The 25,386-nt window shown below is 35.6% G+C and overlaps 1 protein-coding gene across 1 annotated transcript in view; it reads left to right on the plus strand.

The window, feature by feature from the left end:
• Nucleotides 1-23,925, plus strand: part of mrpl1 (mitochondrial ribosomal protein L1) — a 31,728-nt gene extending 7,803 nt beyond the window's left edge. Inside the window, exons 3-9 of the mRNA XM_088629470.1 lie at nucleotides 5,014-5,275; nucleotides 6,130-6,213; nucleotides 7,515-7,586; nucleotides 8,416-8,527; nucleotides 17,202-17,302; nucleotides 20,107-20,188; nucleotides 23,744-23,925. Of these exons, the coding sequence (XP_088485596.1) occupies nucleotides 5,014-5,275; nucleotides 6,130-6,213; nucleotides 7,515-7,586; nucleotides 8,416-8,527; nucleotides 17,202-17,302; nucleotides 20,107-20,188; nucleotides 23,744-23,847 (817 nt within the window). The 3' untranslated portion in view covers nucleotides 23,848-23,925. The remainder of the gene's footprint in view (nucleotides 1-5,013; nucleotides 5,276-6,129; nucleotides 6,214-7,514; nucleotides 7,587-8,415; nucleotides 8,528-17,201; nucleotides 17,303-20,106; nucleotides 20,189-23,743) is intronic.
• The last annotated feature ends 1,461 nt before the right edge of the window (nucleotides 23,926-25,386 follow it).

A 25,386-nucleotide genomic window follows, 5' to 3' on the forward strand; every position in this document is an offset into this window, starting at 1 on the left:
ATAAATCGTTATCTTTGTCTTCTGCATTATAATGTTCACCTCTCTGTCCAGCAAATTAATAATAAACTTTATTTTCGTCGTCTCTGCTTTAAAGGTACCCCCATAATATTGTATTTTATTGCACTTTAACAGGTTGTCAGAATATCCCCACCTCCAAATAAGAACAAAATTGTAATGATTTAATTAACTGGCTGTTTCAGTAACTTAAAGTATATATTTAAAAGTAATAATTTAACAATATATGTAAATGTATTAAGATATGTTTGTTGTGAATGTCTGTAGATTGATTATAAGATGATCTGTCAAAGTGCAATGAAATACAATATGCTGGACAGTGTGCTTCTCAAAGTGCTTTATGGGATAACAACAATAACAACAACAATTTTACAAGTCCTGGGAGGAAGAATATCATCAATATTAATAATAATAATAAAAAACTTTATTTTATATAGCGCCTTTAAAGGTGGCTTTTTAAAAAAAAATGCATTTGCATTTGCACACAGAGCATTGTTTACTTGGACATGGAGATGCCATACTGAATAATTCCTGCAACAACCATTGCAGCGGAATTTGCATCGTTTGGCAGGGCTATGATTCATACACTTGGTGGTGGATTTGGAGACAAAATGTATTTACATTGGGTTGCTGTAAGTGGAGCACTAATAACCCAAAAACTCTACTTATTATTTTACAAGAGAATGCACGTGACAAGCTGGACAGTATGCTTCTCAAAGCGCTTTACAGGATAACAACAATAACAACAATTTACAAGTTCTGGGAGGAAAAATATGATCAATATAAATAATAATAATAATAAACTTTATTTTATATAACGCATTTAAAGGTGGCTCCTCAAAGTGCTTTACAGGATAACAACCGATGAAACAACAGTGGCTGGGGGTTGAAAATACCTGTGAAACCGGTTTGTTCACAAACAATGTACCGAACACACAGAGACTCAGTAGCAATAGCAATTAGCAATATTATGGACACACAATTGACTTTTTTTTTAAAAAAAAACTTTTTTTTGACAGCTGGTTTTTGTTGACAGCTTGACACAAGTTTATAAGTGAAAAGACCACGGGCATTCTTCCTCCCCCCTACATTCTCAGAGTAGAATAGAATTTATTATTAGCACAATTTATTACAGTGCTAAATTTAATATTATTGATTACTAATAGTTTATGCTAACGCCTAGCTTTCTTAACACGAGAAGTACTACAGTAAGTACTGTACTTATTGTACTTAAGTACTACTACTGTAAGCAAAAAAGGGGGTTTTGGAGAGGGGGGGGTGTCTTTCACTGGAAGACTCGCTGCCTTCTACTTTGAAAATACCTGTGAAACCGGTTTAATTTGTCACGGCCAGCACTCCCACAGAGAGTGATGAAAACTGCGCAGCTCCAGGGGAATGCACATTAATATGTTGGGCTTTTGGGCTCGGGTGGGTTTGCGCCCTACAATTCAACCTGCGGTACCGCTGTGTACTGTACATACAGTACGAACATGTGTTATTTTGAAATATAAAAATGTCAATATACTGTAGGAGAAATTGAGTATTGGTGTGTATTTTTTCTTTAAAATACCCATAACAGCAACATACAGTTTACATAATATATTTATGTTCCTAAATTAATATCGTTTATGACCTTTACGACCTTCGTTATGCTCCTCTGCGTTTTATGCTTAGCTACTATAATTTCCCTTTAGTGGTAAAATTCCATATAAATATTCAATACTAAGCGGATTAAAATGTGCACAGTAAAGAGTTTAAATGATTTAATCTTTTCACTAACGACCAATACACCACATTATCTTCCGTGTCGCATTAACATTGGAATGTTTTTTTAGTATCAAAAGAAGCGATACACAACCTGTCTCCTCTATAACTCTTCAGTTTACAGAGAAATTCCGCCAGAGCCTCACAACATTGTCCAATAATACTCTTATTGTGTCTAATTTTTAGTTAAGCCGGATTTGAGCTACAGACCAAAAAACAGAATCCACCTGTGATTCAGGTGTTAACAAAACGTGTTTACAAAGAAAGTGAATTAGAGTAATACTACCAGCTATATAGATACATAGATTTAGAAATTTAGATCCTTAAATTAATATCATTATTAATTTCTTTAGATACGTGATTACATATTCTTTATTATAAAACAGATAATTCCGGTTCTGGAATCTGACTAGCTGACACCCTTCTGAAGCGGTACCATAATCTCTGGTATACGGACGCCCCTGAAATTTGACTTTTTACTATGTGATAAATTTTAAAGACTAATTCTTAGCATAGATAAGAAAGCGTAGGTTCTAAAAGCTTGGATTCTAATGTATCTGATACAAGTATCTTTTAATACAGTCTTTGTTGTGCTCTTGAGGATCCTTGTGATGTTTTGAGCTCTGGTTGAATGATAAGTGTCGCAGTTTAAATAATTTTCATTGTTAGAAATTATGAAACGCTCTGTTAAAAGCAAGGGAGTTTTTATGTCTGTTATACTAAAAGAAAATGCCCGACGAACTAGGGATTTGACAGTTTTTCATTGCTTGTACAATTGATGGAAATAAATGTGATAAAGAAATAAACAAAAAAAGTAATTTATTCCTTTATCCTATTGGCTAGCTGATGTCCCGTCCTTGTTAGTTAGATCAACTAAATGCTGTGGTGTTACTTTTTGTTGATGCAAAAATAAAGTCTTTTCATTTAAAATGACAGTTACAAATAATGTGGAAAAGCGTAAGGCTTGTCCAAGGTCATTCATTATTAATACTATTAGTGATATCTTTGGTATAGGCTTTTATGCATAAAATATTTCTGCATAATTAAAATATTTATGATACAGGTAGGTTGTGCACTTTTGTCCAACTGAGCAATCATGCTTTCATAAAATATACCAACTTTTTAATGACTGATGATTAACATGCTGTAATACACAGTTTAAATTTAAAAGCTCAAATGCTGTACATGAGAGGTTAAGCTTTATTGGCTCCTCCTGGCGGTTTTACAAGGTGATTCCGGATACCTTCCAGCATGACGTCAAATGACGCGATACACCACGTGATACTGCGTTTGATGCGACACGCCCACCGCGGTGTACCGCGAAATACCCCACCCGTTTTGAATGGCTGCATCTGTATATTAGTAAGTGCAAAATTGATTAATTTTCATTATTCTATTGTCGGGCATGAATTTTTCTTCTGGTTGCTCTGCTGGTACGAAGATATAAAATGAACAAGCAATTTATTACCTCATTCTATATTAGGTTGTTTTACACAACTATTTACATTGTGCCTAATTTGGATGTATCTGTATTAGTCTTTTTCCTAGGTTATATTGTTGAGTTAAATCTTCAAATTTGTTCAGGTGATTGTTTCAGCAAGATACATATTGCTGTGATCCCTCTCATAGTCCAGATTTTAAAACATGTAGCATATTTTCCAGAAGGGAACTCTGAATCATAAGCTATCCACCTTAATATTTTAATATCTGGCTCAAAGATGCACAAACTCTCACACACACATATAATAAATATAATAATAAAAACTTAAACAATAAAAAAACGTAATTTCAGTGAGAGGGTTGAGCCTGTTTAGTCGAGCAAAGCAGATGTGAATTCATTTTTTGAGCCTTGATACAATTTGCAACAGAGTCTCACAAATTTTAAATCATCAGGCTTTTTCTTGACAAAAAGGTCTTGCTGTGGATTTTGCAATGCGTCCATTAATTTCTGGAGCAAAATCTCTAATTCGTGCAACTACACCGCTGTGTTGGTTTGCCATCACTCTAGCACTGTCTGTACAAACTCTGACGCATTTTATCCAGATGATGCCATTTTCTTCGATAAATTCATTCAGAAACTGAAATATATGCTCTCCTGTAGTTCCTGTTGGTAGCGGCTTACAGAACAGAAAGTCCTCATGGGACATCTAACGTAAACGAGCAAATTGACCAAATCAACGACATCTACAGACTCATCTATTTGCAGTGAAAAGCATCTGCTCATCTTAACACACTCTGTCAGCATGCTTTTGATATCATCCGCCATATCAATAATTCTATGAGTGGCTGTGTCTTTCAGAGGGGGCAGCTGGTCAAGCTGCTTAGCAGCTTTTTCTCCACACATTATACATGTCAGCTCTTTTGCCAACAGTAAATAAGGTTCTTCAAAAATAAACAAAACAGGTTCAAAAAGCCTTCATGGGTTCCACCCTTATCTTGAGTGAGTGTTGGTAGAATTGTGTCAGTGATTTCAGATTAAGAACTCTCATTTTTTTCAATATGACTAGTAAGATATTTTGGGTCCTGCAGACTAGTTAATGTTGTGCTTATAATACTCAAAACACGTCTGCTTCTTCTATGCTCATACTGTTTAATAAAGAATTTTGTCCTTCTGTTGCCTGGAGCATTTTGTTGACTTCTTCCTTACTGAACACCCCTATAAAATGTTCATTTAATACATTGTCATTGTCTGGAAGTTTCCCATTTTTATCTAAGACACATTTTACTTCATCCCTAAATGGTTCTTTTACTGCTTTTGTATAGAAAGAATTTTGTTTGTTTTAGCCTCCAGTGAAATATTCCTGACTCTGCCTTCACCTCTCTTAATTTTCATTTTAATGTTCTTGAAGTTCTCTGTTTTCTTTTTTACTGTATTCTTTTGAATCAACTTATGAAGCACTCAGTTTTCCCTCATTCTTTCCTTACTGATTTGTTGAAACATATCCTACATATCTTACAAACGTGGGTATATTTCATTTAATATTAATCATTGACCTAAACTATATGGTTTCATATCTGATATGCATCTTACAAATCATGAACATGAGTGAGTAAAAATCGGCTGGGGCAATATATCAGTCATAAGAAAAAACAGTAATGTCTTTTTGTGATAAATTTAAAAATATTGTAGAAGAGCAGGGTGAAAAACATTTAAAAGTTTCTTTAATATAGTTCCTTCATTATGAAGAAAACTTTTTAAAGTTTTAAAGATATATAGAATCTTGTTTGTTACAGGTATACCAAAAACAAACAGAAAGATGACAAGCCGAAGGAAGAAAGGGAAAGAAGGACTGAGAATATAAATCGACACAAACCTTTTGGGTTAACAGCATGGAAACCTGTTGATGATGTGTATGTGACCAGATTTTACCCAAAGACAGTGTTTGAGGTCAACGCAGCAATCGATATGCTGAAAAGGTTTCAGCAGTTAGACTTTACCTATCCTAAACAACCTCTATACCTTGACCTAAAGCTTGATGTGAAGCTGGAGAAAAAGGTAAATTATCCTGTTTAAAGAAAACATTTTAGAAAAATTGATCTCTAATATACAGTTACATTGACTTCTTTGTGAGTTTTACGGTAAAAAGTTCAAAAACAGGCTGCAGGGGCTGTAGAGTGGCCCAACTGGTGAGAGCTCTTTGATTCAGAGCCTGTGTTAAATCATATGTATCATAGAGTTGGGGCCCTGGGTTCAGTTCTGGACCTAGTGTGCTATCTACATGGAGTTTGTATTTTCTCTTTGTGTTCATCTGCCTTTTCACCAGGTACTTTTGTTTTCTTCCACAGTTCAAAAATATAGTAGTTTAATTGGCTTCTAGGAAAAATGGCCTTGGTGTGTGTGTGCGTGTTTGTGTCTATTTGTGCCATGCACTGAGCTCCACTGCAACCCTGAATTGGATAAGAATTGAATAAAGTGAATGAATAAATATGAAAGGAAGACTGTTTTAGTTGTGGTTTGGTGAAGTGGTGGAAAATGTGCCCATAAGCACATTTCATCAACACAATTATTTTAGGTCCTTTTACAATTAATTTAGAATGCCATATATTTTTTCTTAGGACTATCATTACCTACAAACTGTACCTATAATTAATTGGTTATTCAGGTTTTTAGCCAACAGTTGTATTTGTCTTTATGATGTGCTTATTGTGTTGAACTAGTAGTATCATAAATTAAGAAGTGGTATATGTTATGAAGCACATGTCAAAACACAAATTAACCTAGCTTGTTTTGGTATATTTTGTATATACATGTATTTATTATATGTAATATATATGTTGACTATACACAGACTGTGGCATTATTGTAAGCAAATGATAAATGAAACTGCTAAAATATTTTATTTTCTGCAGAAAAAAGTTGATCCATTTGTCAGTACTGTTCATCTACCACATCCGTTTAAGACAGAAGTAAACAGAGTTTTAGTGTTTACAGAGGTAAGTTGAAAGTAAATTTTGTTTTATTTTGCTGCAAGTGTGAAATAAGTGAGGTGGTACTATAGTATTTTTGTAATTTAAAAGAAATTACTTTTGGGTGTCATTTTTTGTGCTGTCTGATTTCTGAAATAATTTCAGCCATTATATGAAAGGGTAGCCATAGTTTCTATACTTGTCATATCTGGATGGTTAATAAGAGATTACAGGCTAATCTGTGTGACTGGCGGCATTGCTGCCTGGAGGAGTGGGTCTCTGAAAGAATGATTGTAGATGGCACAAGTGGAGCCCCAAGTATTCTCAGAGATATTGAAGAGGGAGAAAATAACAAACTGACTGCTGCTTTGTTAGGGGCATGAGTGTTGGTTACCAAGTGGCATCACTGGTCAAACAGATTCAGTTGGGAAGGTTAGTGTTTGGAAAAGTAACTGGTTGTTAGTGAAGATCAGGTGTTTGATGAAGAGTAACAGTGAGAAGTTAATTTGATTTAAGTGAAGATTGAAATTTGGTGACATGGAATTAATCAAGTTAAATAGTCGAGTACCTGGTTTTTGATAAAGATTAAGGATTGTGTAACATGATGTTAATTGGATTAAATACTCTAGTGCCTGGTGATTAATGAAGATTGAGAGTGATGAGCTGGAGAAGGTCTAAGGAAGTGTGATAAGCATGGGCAGTGTTTAGTGATTGAGGAAGACAATGAAGAGTTAGTGATAAGATTTAGTGAAGGGTGTGAGTAGATCCAAGTGAAGAGCAACCTGGAAGGACAAGCATGATGCATTCTTCCCTGAGAGAAGAACAATGTGAAATGCATTGCGTTGGATCCAGGATGGGGTCTGACTAAGGTTAAATGCTGTATTGGAATTAGGGTGGTGTGTGTCAGTTTGTCAAAGTCTGTTGTATTTATGTATTTTACTAATTCCTATTGTTTTACATTGTAATCAATGCTTGCCTAAGCCTGCATTATCTACTATGAAATGCCACATAAAACTTCAAGGAAATGAAAGCAAAATACAGTTGCATAGCTGTTAAAAGTCATGGCATATACAGATGATTTAAACTAACCAACTTTTTTCTCAATTACTTTTTGCTGTATTAATTAACCAACCAAATGGCTGAGCTCTCATAATAGACACACAATATTAAAACAGTTTAGAAACATAATATGTGGTAGTAAAATGTTTTCAGTAGAAACAGTAATAAAAATTAAATAATCTCTCTGAGTCAAGTTTGCCATTTTAAGAATGATCTCAATTCTTAAAAATTGAATGCACAATTAATGTTTTCTTATTTTCTTGGTACAGAATACAGAAGAGGTTAAAATAGCTCAGAAGAGTGGTGCAGCTTTTGTAGGTGGTGCAGAGCTTGTTCAAAAGGTAAGTCTACGGCAAAAAACATAATTCCTAATTTTGCTGTGTATGCATCAATATAGAATACTACTATAAATTCATACAGTTTTCAGAGTTTTTAAAGTTATTTCACAAGAAATTTCTACTTAATCTAGGGATACTTTTGGGTGCATCTTCCAAAATTCTGTATTTTGAGGAATGTGGCAGTGTGGATCCTGTTTCTAGTTTTCACTGCACACAGATAATAATAATAATAATTGCTTACACTTATATAGCGCTTTTCTGGACACTCCACTCAAAGCGCTTTACAGGTAATGGGGTCTCCCCTCCACCACCACTAATGTGCAGCATCCACCTGGATGATGCGACGGCAGCCATAGTGCGCCAGAACGCTCACCACACATCAGCTATTAGTGGGGAGGAGAGCAGAGAGTAATGAAGCCAATTCATAGAGGGGGATTATTAGGAGGCCATGATTGGTTAGGGCAAATGGGAAATTTGGCCAGGACGCCGGGGTTACACCCCTACTCTTTTCGAGAAACACCCTGGGATTTTTAATGACCACAGAGAGTCAGGACCTCGGTTTTACGTCTCATCCGAAGGACGGCACCTGTTTACAGTATAGTGTCCCCATCACTATACTGGGGCATTAGGACCCACGTGGACCACAGGGTGAGCGCCCCCTGCTGGCCCCACTAACACCTCTTCCAGCAGCAACCCTAGTTTTTCCCAGGTACTGACCAGGCTCACACCTGCTTAGCTTCAGTGGGTTGCCAGTTGTGAGTTGCAGGGTGATATGGCTGCTGGCTAGATAACATATACCTTTTTTAGATAACGTATACCTTTTTTTTTTCAGATCATGGATGATGAAGTACAGGCAGATTTCTACATAGCAGTGCCAGCAATCCTACCTAAACTTTTACCCTTGAAGAACAAGCTTAGGAAGAAGTTTCCCAAAAGCAAAAGAGGTAAGTTTCAGTAAATATGTCAATATATTGTAACAGAAATAACATGCATCTGTTAAGCAAATCTGAGATTTGCTTATTTCTCCTTCAGGACTTTTTATTGCTTCTGTCAAGACAGATAAAATGCTCGATACCTGTGGAACTCATAATCAGGGTTTGAAATTGATTTTTGAAAATGAGGGGGAGTTCCCCCTTTACACGAAGCTCATGGGGGGGCGGGCTATTTCAGCATCCTGGGGGGGTATGGATAATTTGTTTCTTTAACTCATGTAAGAAGCAACAAGCTACTTCTTACTTGCTAGAACCTTTTCACTTGTTCCACAGATCTGGCTGCATTGCTTACAACAAGGGCAAGCCTGTGAGCAGTACAATCCGGTTTATTCTGAATTGAATTCTTCCCTATATATTTTAACAACTCCTTGGTGGGCATTTAATGTTTTTTTGCTCATTAGTTGCTTAATGTCAAATTGTTTCTGCCCTTCCATCTGCAATTTTTTAAGAAACTCTGAACTTTTTCACCTTGTTTTCATGTATGTACAGATGTAGCCATTCAAAAGGCGCGGTAACCCCAAACCCTGGCAAATAATCTGCGGCGTACTGCAGTACATGATTGGCTGGCCAAAATGACTGACGGGTTCCACTTGTGGCGCATTAGTTGTTAGTGAAACGCGTTCTTCTCTTTGCTGTGCATGTTTAAATCCACTTGATATGGAATATTAATTTTGGTAGCTGAGCATAAAAATGGGAGGATAACAACTCTGAAGGTCATAAACTATATTAATTAAGGGAATATTAATATATTATACAAACTATATATGGCTGGTAGTGGTAGTTTAAATAAAAAAATACACACCAGCATTCCACTTTCTTCATAAACATTTTATGCATAAAGTCTTTCACTCTGTTACTTTCTGTGGTTCTTTTGGAAAACATTTTATGTGCTCCTTCTGACTATATTAAGTTTATATACTTATAATTTTTTAACCTTTTCTAAGAATACTCAAGCTCGTTATCGCAGTTAAAAAAACGCATACTTTTTAAATTTGCTTAAAAGGGAATATAATATGGAATCGTGAATCCAAAAAAAATAATATTTAACAATAAATATATATATAGCTCAAAGTATTATCGTATTCAACTTTCTTTGTAAACATCTGCATCAACTTCTTTGACTCACTGCTCATGATTATCTTGGAAAGATTTCAACCTGTTTCAGCACTCTCTCTAAATGACGGTTTGTTATAGGTGCTTGCCAATCAATTGGGAGGTCAGTGTTTGAATCCCAGTCAAGGCTTGTGTTTTTCTTGCAAGGAACACAAAAAAAAGTTAATATTATGTTCATTTTATTGGTATATATCACAACGTGTTCAATAAATAAGTTGAAAATATGCATGAGCAAATGTGAATATTGTCGACAGTGGGACTAAAAATAGTTCAACCTATTAAATTAATTAAAAAATACTACTGCATCCCAATGGGGCAGTTCAAGACAAGCCTTAACAAGAAGTCTTAAAATGAAGGACTTCTTGTAAATATTACAATTATAATCGAGAATAACAAAGCAATATTAAAACACCACTGAAACCGAACTATAATAACGTATCTCATCACTGTTAACAATATTGAATTATTAATAATAACAATTTCAGACTGTATTTTGTTCAGGGTCATTTTCCGCTGTTTTCACACCCTTCACTTTATGAATACTCCTATGTTTGAGACGGGATGCTTCAGATGTCAATAACTCTGCCATCAAATGATACAGAGCATTCAAACCCTAGGCATGTTAAAGATCGCGATTTGTTAAAATTTCCACAGCTTTAATTTAACAATATCTAGTACCTAGTTGCATTTGAACAAAGCAGGCAAGCTATAAAATTATTTAGCATAATGCTACATTTTTATGCATCAGTCAAAGTGTTCTGAAGTCTCTCAAAAACATAAAAATGTAACACAATATTGTATGGCACGATGGGCAACTGATTCTTTTAATTTGAAAGAAAATCAAGAATAAGAAACAATAGCGTGTCAATAGACATATTAGACATTGTATGACTTGAAAAAAACGGTTTTAGATATTTATGGGTTTAGATAGTTACCACTTCTTATGCACAAAAACCGGGTGATTTTTCTTCCTCGTGATCAGCTTAAAATAAATCTTAAACACTTTGATTTTGTAAACGCAATACACATATCGTACAGATAAAATCGCATTAATTCTCCACTCTTCTTGTGGTGTGAAGCAATCAGCAGGTCACTGAGGAAACAGCACAGCACCCGCTGAGCCCCGTCAGAGAAGTGGCGGCACTGAGAGGAGGCTTAATACATAAAGACCGTTCTGCAGCTTGGGGTGCTTATGGCATCAGGAATTTCAGCTTTTAAATTTAATAATCGAACGTGAATCATTTCTTTTAACTTGAACTTTTACTTTAGCTTTCTCTCCAGTTAGTTTTATATTTGAAAACATCATTAAACAAAACAGGTGCTTATTGTACTTCCTAATGACATTACATGTGGAAAGATTATACATTTTAATTGTTTTTAATTTTTTATAAATTTTTAAAAAGTTTCATCTATACAAATACCACAGACTATTCTTGATTGAATTTCTTAATGTTTTGTCAGACTTAGTTCAATATTTTATGTACATCTAAATACGAAAGTCAGGTGTCAGCATAAACTATTAGTAATCAATCATACTAAAAGTTGCATTGTAATGTAACTTATAAAGTAAAAAATGAAGGTAAAATATAATTTTTTATAATTAAAGCCAGGATTCAATTTTTTCCTTCTGTTTTTCTTCCTACTCTGTTTCACCCCTCTGATTCATACACAGAATGATTAAAAATGGGAACAAGTCAGGTAGGCAAAGGGAAGCGGGAGTGGGGAGGTGTCTTCTCTCCTCTATGACTAAAATGCCAAAGACTAAAATGGCATAAGCGACATACAGACCCGAAACATTTTGATGCGGGCTTCTCCGCTTTAAAGGTACCCTCCTGGTAGAAGAATTTTTATCTCGAACATTTGCCCACCAACTAACACGCAGACACAAACTGAATAACAATCCAAAATGTATTTGCAAGAATAACAATTACAAACATCTTAAAAAAAGATACTTGCAAGATCATAGTAATACACTGTTATACAGTGTATTAAAACTAACACTCTATGGGCACTACACTGTGAATAATGCTGCCCACTAAACCCCTTTCCCAAAAACTTCATGGGGGCAACATGACGTAGCTGATTCACATTCACATATAATTTTATCTTGCCTCGTGAAAGCAAGAATCCAGATTTTTGTCAACATATTTACTAAAATTAATTATCTCGGTAATTTCACTGAGTTAATCCCACTGGGCGCCCCGGTACTCACTGAATTTTCACACTCCCAGTAAAATAAAAAGCCCTGTGTTTTCAGGTGTGAAATATCTGCTGTAATTGTTAATACAATGACAAACATAATTGGGATTCTCTCACAATAAAATACTATGCAAACTATATTCACATTTTTGATAATTGTAGATATCAAATATTAATATTAATGTGAGTAATAATGTAATAACAAATCAACTTTCAGACCATCTCCAAGATGTTCTGAAGGAGGATTGGGGGGGGGTTGCTCGGTGCCAGCCAGTGCATTATCTCGAACCAGGGGAAAGCAAAAATGCTGGTAGTGCTGCTGTTGATTTATTTCACTCTCCATCACGCTGCCCAACACCCCTCCCCGGACAGACCAAGGTGATAAAAACTCATTCAAAATGGTGTGTGGTGTTAACACAAACTATGTTTAACAGAGCCGCTTGTAAAAGCAAGGTGACACTGCTCAATTAAATAAAGCTACAGTACAGACAGATTTTAAGTTCTTCAACCAAAATTAGCTGTTTGTCAAAATCATCTACTTTACATGACTAATTCTGAAACTTGTAAGATATGCCTCAGGGACCTCAATATGCCTCAATAGTATTGTAGTGAATATGGACTTGTCTGTTTTTAAGCTGTATTAAACCTTAAAACAAATTGACAACTGTTTGTGAAAATAATCTAATATTCTCATTCTGAACATGTTGTTTCTTTTTTCCATCAGTATTGTAGAAACCAAGAGGATCGAGCCTGAAGTGTTCTGTTTGTCAAGCCAAGCTTTATCATATGCATACAAGGAACCACAATAAGAACCATAGTAGTTAAAGTAGTTCAAAGGGGATATGGCTCTACACAACTTATATATACTTTTCCCTATGCCCTCCCCCTCCTGTCTTTGGGATAACTTTCTCAAGAAACTCCAGGACTCAGAAAGCACATAAAACATTCCTTTCTTATCAAGAGTTTATTATAAACATTCCCAAATAGGGAGTTTAATAATAATAATTATAATAATAATAATTAATAATTGCTTACACTTATATAGCGCTTTTCTGTACACTCCACTCAAAGCGCTTTACAGGTGGTGGTCCCCTCCACCACCACCAATGTGCAGCATCCACCTGGATGATGCGACGGCAGCCATAGTGCGCAGAACGCTCACCACACATCAGCTATTAGTGGGGAGGAGAGTAGAGTAATGAAGCCAATTCATAAAGGGGATTATTAGGAGGCCATGATTAGTGAGGGCCAATGGGAAATTTGGCCAGGACGCCGGGGTTACACCCCTACTCTTTTCGAGAAACGCCCTGGGATTTTTAATGACCACAGAGAGTCAGGACCTCGTAGGGGGGGCGGGGGGCCACTGTGAGGTTCAGATCGTAGGTGAGGTATGCTCCGGTACCGTTTTCCAGATGGTAGAAGGTCATACAGCAGAACTAATGCCCAGTTATTCAGAGATGAATAATGACTTACTTGTGAGCATGAGATGAGCACACATACCCCAATTTCTTACATATTGAACTGGGGTCTGTTGCTTTTGAAAATATTTAGTTTTTTAAGACTAATTGCAATTGCAGTATGATGTGAACTTTATTTGAATTTTTATAAACTTGTGATATAAAGTATTGCTGTGCCAGATAATTAATGTAGCCTAATTTATAGATGTTTTATAAATACATAGTTTAGTTAGACCTTTGCCATTAATTTTTCAATTACATAATTATCTGTCATCTACCACTTATATTTAAATATGGATCTAACAAATGAGTTCAAATGGGAATTATTAGCATTGGTTGCATTGCCATGGCTTTGTATTGTTATGGAACAATGTTGCAGGCAGGCTTTTAGAGATCTGGGATGTAAAACATCCCATAATTTTGCTTTAAGTGGACAAGTGCAGAAAAATTGCAGATTAATATTATTTTGTCTGGTTACCACCCATTATCAAAAAACTAATTCATTATGAGAAAGCCACTTATTCCAGGTTAGAGATGCAGCAACCGAAGTCTATCCCATCAGCAAGGTTAAAAACTACATAATACAATGTGTTAATACATTAAAAAATGTAATAAGAAAAATGAATGGCTACAAAGTTAGACGTTTTGCTTATCCAGCTTTGTTTGATTGCTGGTAGTTAATTGATCAGATTATCTCATCTAGACATTTGTTTTAAATAAGTCAGCCATGTTGCTTGTGAACATTTTTCATGAGTTTAGTTTTTCTATTGTAGAAATATGTATAGGATGTGGTGTGGTCTACTTTAGTACCATACATTATACCCTGTCCTTTTTCAAAGCTTTCTTTCAAATAATTCTTCTGTTTTAAATTTTATGTCTGCCTGTGTCTAATATTAAATGGATGCACAATACCTAAAAGGGGAAGAAAGGAGACTGATTTAACTTTTTTGAATTAAAGTTAAAGATACTTGACATAGAGGTATACTCTTGCTATTTCTACAGTATATTGTTCTTCTCTGTGCTGTAATGCTTTAAGATGCTCTGTATGGGATACCAGGCATGAGTGTTTTACGTCAGATATTTTTTCCTTACCCAGCGACGGTATAAAGGCAGTTTCCATGCTTCTAAAAAATGTCAGAAACAGTTTAAAATTTTATATACTTCAATGAACTTGAGATATTTTACTTATCTAATTATCATGATTGTTTAGATTTATTTACAATTTATTGCCCACATCATTTAATAATGGAAGAAACTCTGTTATCAGTCCTAATGATTCTTATCTTACATAAGCAGTATTCAGTGTTATGGAAATATATACAGATGCAGCCATTCAAAATGGGTGAGGTATTTCGCGGCATACCCCGGTGGGCGTGTCGCGGTATCACGCGGTATCACGCAGTTCACGTGTGTCACGTGACTAACTATCCGGCGTCGCCTTGTAAAACCGCCAGGGGGAGCTTAACCTCTCATGTACAGCATTTGAGCCTTTAATTTTGAACTGTGTATTACAGCATGTTAATCATCAGTCATTAAAATGTTGGTATATTTTATGAAAGCAAGATTGGACAAAAGTACACAACCTACCTTTATCAGAAATATTTATGCATCAAAGCCTTTACTGAAGATATTACTAATAGTATTAATAATGGATGACTTTGGACAAGCTGTATACTCAAAGTATAATTTCTTTAGCACATTTGTACAAGCACTTGGAATCTGTCCAAGCCATACTTTGTCAGGCATTTTGTTTTACTTCAACGGGGCATAAAAAGTTCCTTGCTTTTAGCAGGGCGTTTCATAATTTCTAACTACGAAAATGATTTAAAATGCGACACCTATCATTCAACTAGAGCTTAAAATATCACAAGGAAAAATACACACCGGTATTCCATTTCTCCCTAAACATTGTAAGCTTCGAAGTCTTTAACGTGATACCGGAGTCAACAAGCATACTTTTAGAATTTGATTAAAAGGGAATATAATATGGAATCGCGTATCTCAAGAATTTAATAACGGTATGAGAACAGGGGGGGGATGTTGGTTTTGCATAAGGGGCGGGGCTATGGAAATTTGGTCTGTTTGGGAATGTGTAGTTACATGTTCTGGCTGTTTGTGAATTATCGTTGTTGAGTATGGAGTGTTGAGGTATTGATTTTGTGTAATGCTTTATGTTGAAAATTGAGGTGGATTTTGTTTATGATAAACAGGATAAACTGGGATGGGAGGAAGGTTTGGTTTTGCATAAGGGGCGGGATTATGATAATTGGAGGACTTTGTGAGAGTAAAATGGTTTGATTATTTGATTTTGTATTGTGGTTGTTATCTATGTTTTTGGTTGGTATTATGTTTATATGGTTGTTTTTGTTGGTTGGTTGTTATTATGGTTATTAATAATACGATCTATAGTTGAAATCTGAGCCTAAATAAAAAGAAAAAGCAAGTGATTAGGTTTATGAGCAATCTAATTACTTATTCGTTTAAAACGCTATATAAAATAAAGTTTATTATTAATTTGCTGGACAGAGCGGTGAACATTATTATGCATAAGACAAAGATAACGATCCTGATCACTTTAGAAATCTGTGTACGCTGTAAGGTTTTTACTTCTTAAACTTTTAAAATACACGTTTTGAATAGAAAGAAATCCTCTTCCTGGTACAGTATGTATAGCAAACCAGCACGTCTTTTTTCTCCAATCAGAGGGGTGTCAGATGGTGTCAGCCAATCACCATTCTGCGTTGGGTAGCAACAGGTGACTGTTCTCAGGCGGAAGATGTAAACAGCTTAATGTTCGTGTTTTAAATAATTTTTTTAAATTCAATTAAACGGGCACAGTTAAGACATTAAATATACATATACATACTGTATACAGTACAGTTTGCATACGGTAATATGTTTATGTTACGCGATTAAAAAATAAATAAATAAAAATGAAAAGTCCAGCACTAGCTGGATTTGAACACACAACCTGCCAGTTGGTAGTCACGCACCTAGACCAGTAGGCTACAAGACAGCTCGCATGATCAGGTAGGCGAAACAGCGTTACACAGTCCTGCCGCAGTACACGGATATAATCATACCGTTATTAAATTCTTGAGATACGCGATTCCATATTATATTCCCTTTTAATCAAATTCTAAAAGTATGCTTGTTGACTCCGGTATCACGTTAGTTAAAGACTTCGAAGCTTACAATGTTTAGGGAGAAATGGAATACTGGTGTGTATTTTTTTCTTTAAAGTACCGAGAGCAGCTATATACTGTATGTTTACGTTCCAAAATTAATATCGTTTATGGCCTTCACACGCGTTACAGTATGCTCCTATTCTTTTTATGCTCAGCTACTAAGATTTCCCTTCAGTGGTAAAATTCAATATCTACAACGGGCACAGTAAAGACGTTTACAGTAAGTCTTTCTACGACAGACCAACGGACCACGAGTGCCCCTGTCGGTCAACCAATCACGCACCGCGGTACCCCGTGTCATCTTACCTGCGGTACGTGTCTGTACCGCACACTTTGAATGGCTGCATCTGTATATATATTTATTTTTGTATCGACATATAGCCACAAGTTCTCTTGAATGTGTCTATAAATAATTTAACTTTGTTTCCACTATTTATGATAGAAAAAGTTATTTTGAGATGTGATAAAAGTTGCTTAGTTGTGAAAGCAGGAAAGTATGAGAACATTGTTCATACAATGGAAGATTTATGAGGTAGAAGCCTAAAATTCTTTTTAATAAAGGCAACATCATACAATAGCTCCTTTAATTAATTATTACAAATAATCTTTAGAATTTTTTATTTTTTCGTCTTTAGTATTCTAATTCAATTTCTCCTGCTGTTATTTCAGGTTCTGTTGGGACAAACATTCCTAAAATGCTTGAGTTGTTTAAGACTGGCCACGAATATTTTGTAGAGAGAGATTGCTATGTCCTGACAAAATTTGCTACGGTATGTTTATATTTTGGTTCCATCTTCTCTTTTTAAAAACATCCCTTTTAGCAACTTGTCTTTCTATGAATTCATTTTTAATTTTTAAAACATATATAGGTCTTAATACATTTCATTATATTTATATAATGCATTAATTCTGCCTGTAAGAAAGTACTACAATAACTAAGGCTTTACAAGTATGTTTTGTTTATTTTTATAAAATTTGAAATACTAATGTGACAGATGTTGCATTCAATGATTGCTTGTCCCGTTATTTTTGTGTGTTGGAGCTAAGTACTTTAAAGTTACTGCGGATGTTAAGTCAGCATTGTAGAAATAGTGGGTTTTATTGGGAGAATCCAGGTTTCACACATTGTATTTTAGGTTTATATATAGTTTTTTTTTTATTAGTTATAGGCAACCATCATTTTTATGCATGACATTAAGCATAAGTGGTTAAAATGCTTAATTAAAGCATGAGCCACACCTGTGTGAAATCCTCTTGTACCAGATGTTTTACAATTGTTTCAATTTTTTGTCCACTACCAACATATATTATCTCAGGTTACAAATCTTTCTTTCATTAATGGGAAATTTCCCTATAACAAATTTTTGCTTGATGTTCTTTTTTCACTTTTTTTCCCTATGTATTGCTGAGATGGGTTACAATTTGAATAATTTACGATTTATGCCTTTATTCTTTCTTTTTTTAACTTCACAATTGCACTTTTTTAGAACAATTTGCATTTACGAAGGTTAAATACACAACTAAAATTAGTTAATACACCCACCCCCAAGGTTACATAAGAGATCTGTTCCCATAAATCTTTTTACCTGAATTTTGTCCAATTTTAAGGCAGAAACAACCTTTTCTTAGCCCTGGCATTTAAAAGGAATGAGTATTCATGATTTTAAAGCATTCTTCCCTTATTTTCCCAGCTGTGTCAGCGAGTGAGGAAAGAGGGAAAGTAGAGCAGAATTGCATGCTCACCAGGGTTTATTGTACTTGAATAGTTAACAGATGAGTGTGATGTTAACAGATGAGACGGGCAGAGAGTGGGAGAGAAAATGTATTAGCAGCTAGTTAATGAAGTAAATAAAACATCCCCAATTTATATATGGATAGAGAAATGAAAATTATGTTTAAAAAACAATAATTAGAATACCTCAACACCAGATATACCATACACTTAAAAATGTATAAATGTTAAATATGCTAATTATAAAAATTTACAGCTTATTATATTTAATAGTTAAGCATTAGGCTGAAAGTTACCTTTTAATAAATGTATAAATCCTGTATATTTCATTACCCTATACAACACTGTTCAATAGTTAAAATAAAATATAGATGGTCCCGTTTATAAGTTTCCCCGTTTTTCGTTGTTTCGTCCTTACATTATTGTTAAATTGAGGAATTTGGCTAGACAATTTGTTACACTTACGTCATTTTTCCTGGCTCCAAACTCCAGCAGCACTGGTAGTTTGTGGATTATTTTGTGGATTAATGTTATGAAGAGCAAAATCTGATTTAAAAAAAATATTTTTGTAGACAGTGCTGTTGCATATTATAGTTTGACTTTTTATGCCCCAGAATTAAAGTTGGGTTCACATGATTTCAGAACAAATACACCTGCCTCGGTTGGGTAACATGTAGTTTCATCCTTATCCTGCAGTGCCTCTCCAGGCACTCAAATGTCAGTCACCATTAGGTAATTAGCATTGAAACTGTGATTAATTACAAAATTAGAAGCTAAATATTATTATAAATACAAAATATATTAATATTTTTATTTGTATAAATAATTTGTATAAATATAAATATAAATACTAACGTTTATTGGCTATTGTAAAATGTGTGAAGCGTAAAACTATAAAGAAAATCATTAATAAATTTCAACTATGTCAGAAAACATTTCATTATGTAAAGAAGTGTAACAATATACAGCAGATTTACTATACACGGACAGATGTAAGTTTTTAAGTCCTGCAGACAAAAAGACTGACATTGACACTGGTGCTAAGGAATGTTCTGTTATAAAGCAAGGTAAAATAAAGTTTGATACTGGTATGTTGTAGTGCCATAGGCATTGGTTTGTTCTTATACATTATATATATATATGTTCGTGTTGAACATTTGAAGTATTATGCCATTGTCTAAATAAAATCATGAATAAAATAATAAAACAATAGATTGGGTGAATAACTTAATCTGCGTTTCATGGTATAATGTTCAAACAATCAAAGTACTTAAAAAGGATTACTGTTGAATTCTGTTGGTGAATTATACAGGTTTTAAAAGTAATTGTACTAAATATTATTTAGCCAGGTAAAAAAAGAATATTGCTATATTGAAGCCATTATTGTTGGTCATTGCATTTTTAAAGGTCTGCCTAAATTTAACTGATTTCACTGGTCTAATCTACCATTTTACATTTTGGAGTAGAATCTTCATGGCAAAAGTGTTGACACAACAAAACGGGGCACTGTGTAACATTTTCATTTACCCTGAAATAATCATGTTAATTTGGTTTATGGTACTTTAAATACTTTCATTAATGTATTTTTATCATCTGAAAAAGCAATAATTGTAGATAGCAACATTAAGGTATTCGTCTTTCAAGTAATGAAACCATGATTAGCAGGATAATCAATGGCACTGGCAGTAAATGGGAATTTTTTAAACATATTTGGCTTTAACTAGTAGTTGTTTACTCAGTTCCTTTATTACTGTGACTGACCTGTTCAATTTATTTTATTGTATTTCTCACTGTTCACATTTCATTGTTTTCATTGTTCTATGCTTCATCAACCTCATGCAGCTTGATATGCACAAAGAGCAGATCCTGTCCAACCTGGTCACAATCATTCAGGATGTGTGTTTCCATAGACCTACAAGCTATGGTATGTATAACAGTGGTATCATAAGCTTTATACTGTAGGTAAAATAAGATCTGCCTCATTTATGTGCATTGTTGTTGATAAACAATTACACTGCAATTTCAGAAAAATGAAAAAAATGCCAGACAGTTTCTAGTAATTGGTAGACTTAATTCAGTCTACAATTAGGGCTTCTTGTGTATAATTAATTTCCTAGGTAGACTGTTACACACTTTTATAAGGTAGTTGAAATGTTTTATTTTTAAAGAACAAGGTAATGAAAAAAATATTTCAGTATTATAATTCAGTGCAACTAAGACAAAATAGTATTGAATGGACACATTTGCCTTTGAGAGTCAGTATTCTATAATAGGTCAACCCATGAGACTTTGAAGAGGTTATTAACAGGAATCTGTTTACTGTTTTTTTCAAATGTTTGTCAGGAATTTAACTATTTGTTTTCCTCAAGTCATGTAATGTCATGTGTGACGTGAAAAGGTGAAAGTATGCACTTCACTGACGTACTCCTTAAACTGTTTAGAATAATTTAAAATGTTCCCATTTGGGTGTTATTATTTATTTCTCCATAGATAGATAGATAATACTTTATTAATCCCGTAGGGAAATTGATGTGTTGCAGCAGTCCAGCCCAAGACAAGCAAAACAGACATCAGAATAGTTATAAAACAAAAGACAAACTAGATAAATAAAAATAAATACATAGGTGTGTGCAAAATGTGCTGATCATAGTCACTGTAAAAACAATAAAATATGTGCAAAATGTGCATAGGTTTATACAGACTGATTGTCCAAAAAGTACAATGGAGTAAACACGCTGTCCATAGAGGAGCAAATGAAGGGCTAAAAGTCCTAGCCAAGGGCATCGTTATACACCCTGACAGCCGCCGGGAGGAAAGACCTGCGGAAACATTCCCTTGAACACCGTAGCTGGAGCAGTCTATTGCTAAATGTGCTCCGCTGCCCAGTAACAGTCCCATGAAGCGGATGAGAGGTGTTGTTCATGATGGCTGTGAGCTTGGTCAGCATTTTCCTCTCAGCCACCACCTCCATGGGGTCAAGGCTCATCCCCAGCACAGTGCCAGCCTTCTTGATGTGTTTATTGAGCCTATTTGCATCTTTTGTCATGATGCAGCTGCCCCAGCACACCACAGCGTTGAAGATGGCCGCTGCCACCACTGATTCATAAAAAATGTGTAGCAGTGTTCCACACACACCAAAGGACCTGAGTCTCCTAAGAAAATAGAATTGGCTCTGACCCTTCTTGTACAGGGGATCAGTGTTACCAGACCACTCCAACTTATCATCCAGGTGTACCCCTAAGTACTTGTAGGAATGTATGCCCTCTATGTCCTCACCCTGGATGGAAACAGGGTTCAGCGGAGGCTTATTCCTTCGAAAGTCAAAGATAATTTCTTTGGTCTTGCTGGTGTTAAGCTGGAGATGGTTAAGATGACACCACTCCACAAAATTGGTAATCAAGCTCCTATATTCCTCTTCCCTCCCCTCTCTAATACACCCCATAAAACAATTTCATAGTTTTATGATCAATTTCTTGCTAAATACACAGCAAAAAGATTTTAAAGGAACAAGTTAAAGGTTTATTCCATGCTGAAAAGAGAGGGAAGTCGACAACATTTTGGCTGTGGAGCCTTCTTCATGTGTGAGAAAGACAGGGAAGTCAGCAGAGATTATACAGCATGGGAGAAAAAAAGCAAGGAGTGTGGAGGAGGCGGGAGTAGGGGGGAGGCAGAGTGGGCATTTAGGAGGTGTGAAGTCGAGAGGTAAAGAGAGTTGTGATGTTGAAACCTGCAAATGAATAAAGAGGGTTAGAAGAAAACGAGTCTGTCATTGAGAGAAGGGGGAAGGTGTGAACCAAGTTTCAGGATAATTTTGGTCTCGGGTGTCTTTCTGCTATATGAGTTAAGAAACCCTTCTTTGAGAATGCAGATGGAGAGCTCAGAGTGATCATGACCATTGTAAGTAATATGAGAAACTATGGGCTTGGAGAAGTCTTTGATCTTCACAACCCTAACATGTTCTCTGAAGTGGTTTCAGAGTCTCCTTCCTGATTCCTCAACATAAATAGCTGGGCATTTTCTGCAAGAGAGGCAGTAAATAAGGTTGCTGGAGGTACAAGATATCATCTGAGTGATCCAGAATAGTCCTGAGGGGCCTTGAATGAGCCCCTCAGAGTTAGATATGTATTTGCAGGTGATGCAGCGAGTTTTGTTGCAAGGGAAAGTGCCTGGTGTGGATGATTGCTGAGAGTGGTCAAGGGAGCTGTGAACAAGGTTACGCAGATTGGGTGGTTTGCAATAAGAGATGATTGGGTGGTCAGAAAAGAGGGTACTGATGGAGGGATCATCCTGTAAGATGGAAAGTTGTCATTAAGGGTCCTGGGGATAGAAAGACTGTAAGGGTGGTAGGGAAGCACCAAAGGAATGTGGTTGTGAAACCGGGAGTTCCTGATCGAGTTGATGATTCGAGGGCTGTTTTTCATTCGGGTGAGGTCGCTGTCGATAACATGGGTGGGGTATCCTCTGTTGATGGAAAAAGTGGATTTTGAGGGCCTGATTCTGGAAATCCAAGTCATCACTGCCGTGTCATTCATTTGCAGGTTTCGACTTCAGACCGACCTCTCTTTACTTCGCCCCTCCTGAGTGCCCATTCTGCCTCCCTCCTACTCCCACCTCCTCCACACTCTCGGTTTTTGTTCTCCCGTGCTACATAATCTCTGCTGAATTCCCTGTCTTTCCCACACCCGAAGAAGGCTCCACAGCCGAAACTTTCTTTTCTTCTCTTTTCAGCATGGAATAAACCTTTAACTTGTTCCTTTGTAGCCTACGCATGCTGAAGCAGCTACCTGCTTGAACTAAAAAAGAATTTATATAAACTTTTCATGTAAGAATTTATGCCATGGTGATTATGCATTTAGAATTTATTTTATTTTCTTTATAAGTCTGCAACAAGCCTTTCCACGATAAGTAACCGTTTTGGAGATGAAATGCATGGAATATTTTTCTTCATTTAATAATAATGTAAATACTACATCTAAAGAATATTTTCATGAAGCAAAAATGTGAATTTATTGTGCACAAAAACAAATGGATTACATCTGTCAATTAAAAAGATTTTTTAAAATAAAATGAACAGAATAATTTTCAGAGCGATATTCTTGTTAAAAAGTTTTTTTTTTCTTTACACAGGCTTTGTTCTGTACATTTGTCTCACAAAAGAATAAACAATAAGTAGAAACCGTTTACATCATTCACTCATGACAATTCTATTTACAGACTTAATGAAGTTCAAAAATAAGAATATAATTTATAAATACATTTACGTCTCTTTTTTATTTAGTGAAACTAGATACTCTATTGCCTGAAGATCCAAGTATTCATTTTTTTTCCATTAATCTGTCTTGTTAACCCTTTATTTTAATCACAATAATTTTTAATCTTAGCAGTGTTATTCTTGACAGAAGGGATTATCTGATTGCTGTGAATTAGGATTGAAGAGATCTTGTAAATATCTTCAAAAATACTATTATTGTTTTTACAGGGCCCTTTATTGAAAGAGCTATCATTTGCAGTGCAACTAGTGAAGCTTTACAGATCAAGATTGAACAATTTCTTCCCAAAACCGACAATGAAAAAATGCTTTAAAAGAACTTGTTGTATGTGTTCCACTACTGTCGTTTGTAAATTTCCTATGATAAAACAATAAAGTACATTCATTATAAATTCTTCAGATATCATGACAATGTTTTAAAATAAGGTGTGCAAATGAACGAATTAATTTTGGCTAAGGAATGACAAAGAACAATAGTTGTTGTAATTCCACTAAATTAACCAAAAAAATAATTAAAATTCAGCAAGCACTTTTGTGCAAAACGGCAAACAAAGGTCCAGTCAAGTCCTTAAAAGTATAAACTGGTCAGAGAGATAGTCATAGATATTGGTTATTTGGAAAACATACAGTGCCTTGCGAAAGTATTCGGCCCCCTTGAACTTTTCAACCTTTTGCCACATTTCAGGCTTCAAACATAAAGATATAAATTTTTTATTTTATGTGAAGAATCACCAACAAGTGGGACAGAATTGTGAAGTGGAACGAAATCTATTGGATTTTTGAAACTTTTTTAACTAATAAAAAAATGAAAAGTGGGGCGTGCAAAATTATTCGGCCCCCTTGCGTTAATACTTTGTAGAGCCACCTTTTGCTGCGATTACAGCTGCAAGTCGCTTGGGGTATGTCTCTATCAGTTTTGCACATCGAGAGACTGAAATTCTTGCCCATTCTTCCTTGCAAAACAGCTCGAGCTCAGTGAGGTTGGATGGAGAGCGTTTGTGAACAGCAGTTTTCAGCTCTTTCCACAGATTCTCGATTGGATTCAGGTCTGGACTTTGACTTGGCCATTCAAACACCTGGATACGTTTATTTGTGAACCATTCCTTTGTAGATTTTGCTGTATGTTTGGGATCATTGTCTTGTTGGAAGATTAATCTCCGTCCCAGTTTCAGGTCTTTTGCAGACTCCAACAGGTTTTCATCCAGAATGGTCCTGTATTTGGCTGCATCCATCTTCCCCTCAATTTTAACCATCTTCCCTGTCCCTGCTGAAGAAAAGCAGGCCCAAACCATGATGCTGCCACCACCATGTTTGACAGTGGGGATGGTGTGTTGAGGGTGATGAGCTGTGTTGCTTTTACGCCAAACATATCGTTTTGCATTGTGGCCAAAAAGTTCGATTTTGGTTTCATCTGACCAGAGCACCTTCTTCCACATGTTTGGGGTGTCTCCCAGGTGGCTTGTGGCAAACTTTAGACGAGACTTTTTATGGATATCTTTGAGAAATGGCTTTCTTCTTGCCACTCTTCCATAAAGGCCAGATTTGTGCAGTGTAAGACTGATTGTTGTCCTATGGACAGACTCTCCCACCTCAGCTGTAGTTCTCTGCAGTTCATCCAGAGTGATCATGGGCCTCTTGGCTGCATCTCTGATCAGTCTTCTCCTTGTCTGAGCTGAAAGTTTAGAGGGACGGCCAGGTCTTGGTAGATTTGCAGTGGTCTGATACTCCTTCCATTTCAAGATGATCGCTTGCACAGTGCTCCTTGGGATGTTTGAAGCTTGGGAAATCTTTTTGTATCCAAATCCGGCTTTAAACTTCTCCACAACAGTATTACGGACCTGCCTGGTGTGTTC

The sequence above is a fragment of the Lepisosteus platostomus genome, chromosome 4, assembly GCF_059453375.1.
Source record: "Lepisosteus platostomus isolate fLepPlt1 chromosome 4, fLepPlt1.hap1, whole genome shotgun sequence".
In the NCBI taxonomy this organism is placed as follows: Eukaryota; Metazoa; Chordata; class Actinopteri; order Semionotiformes; family Lepisosteidae; genus Lepisosteus; species Lepisosteus platostomus.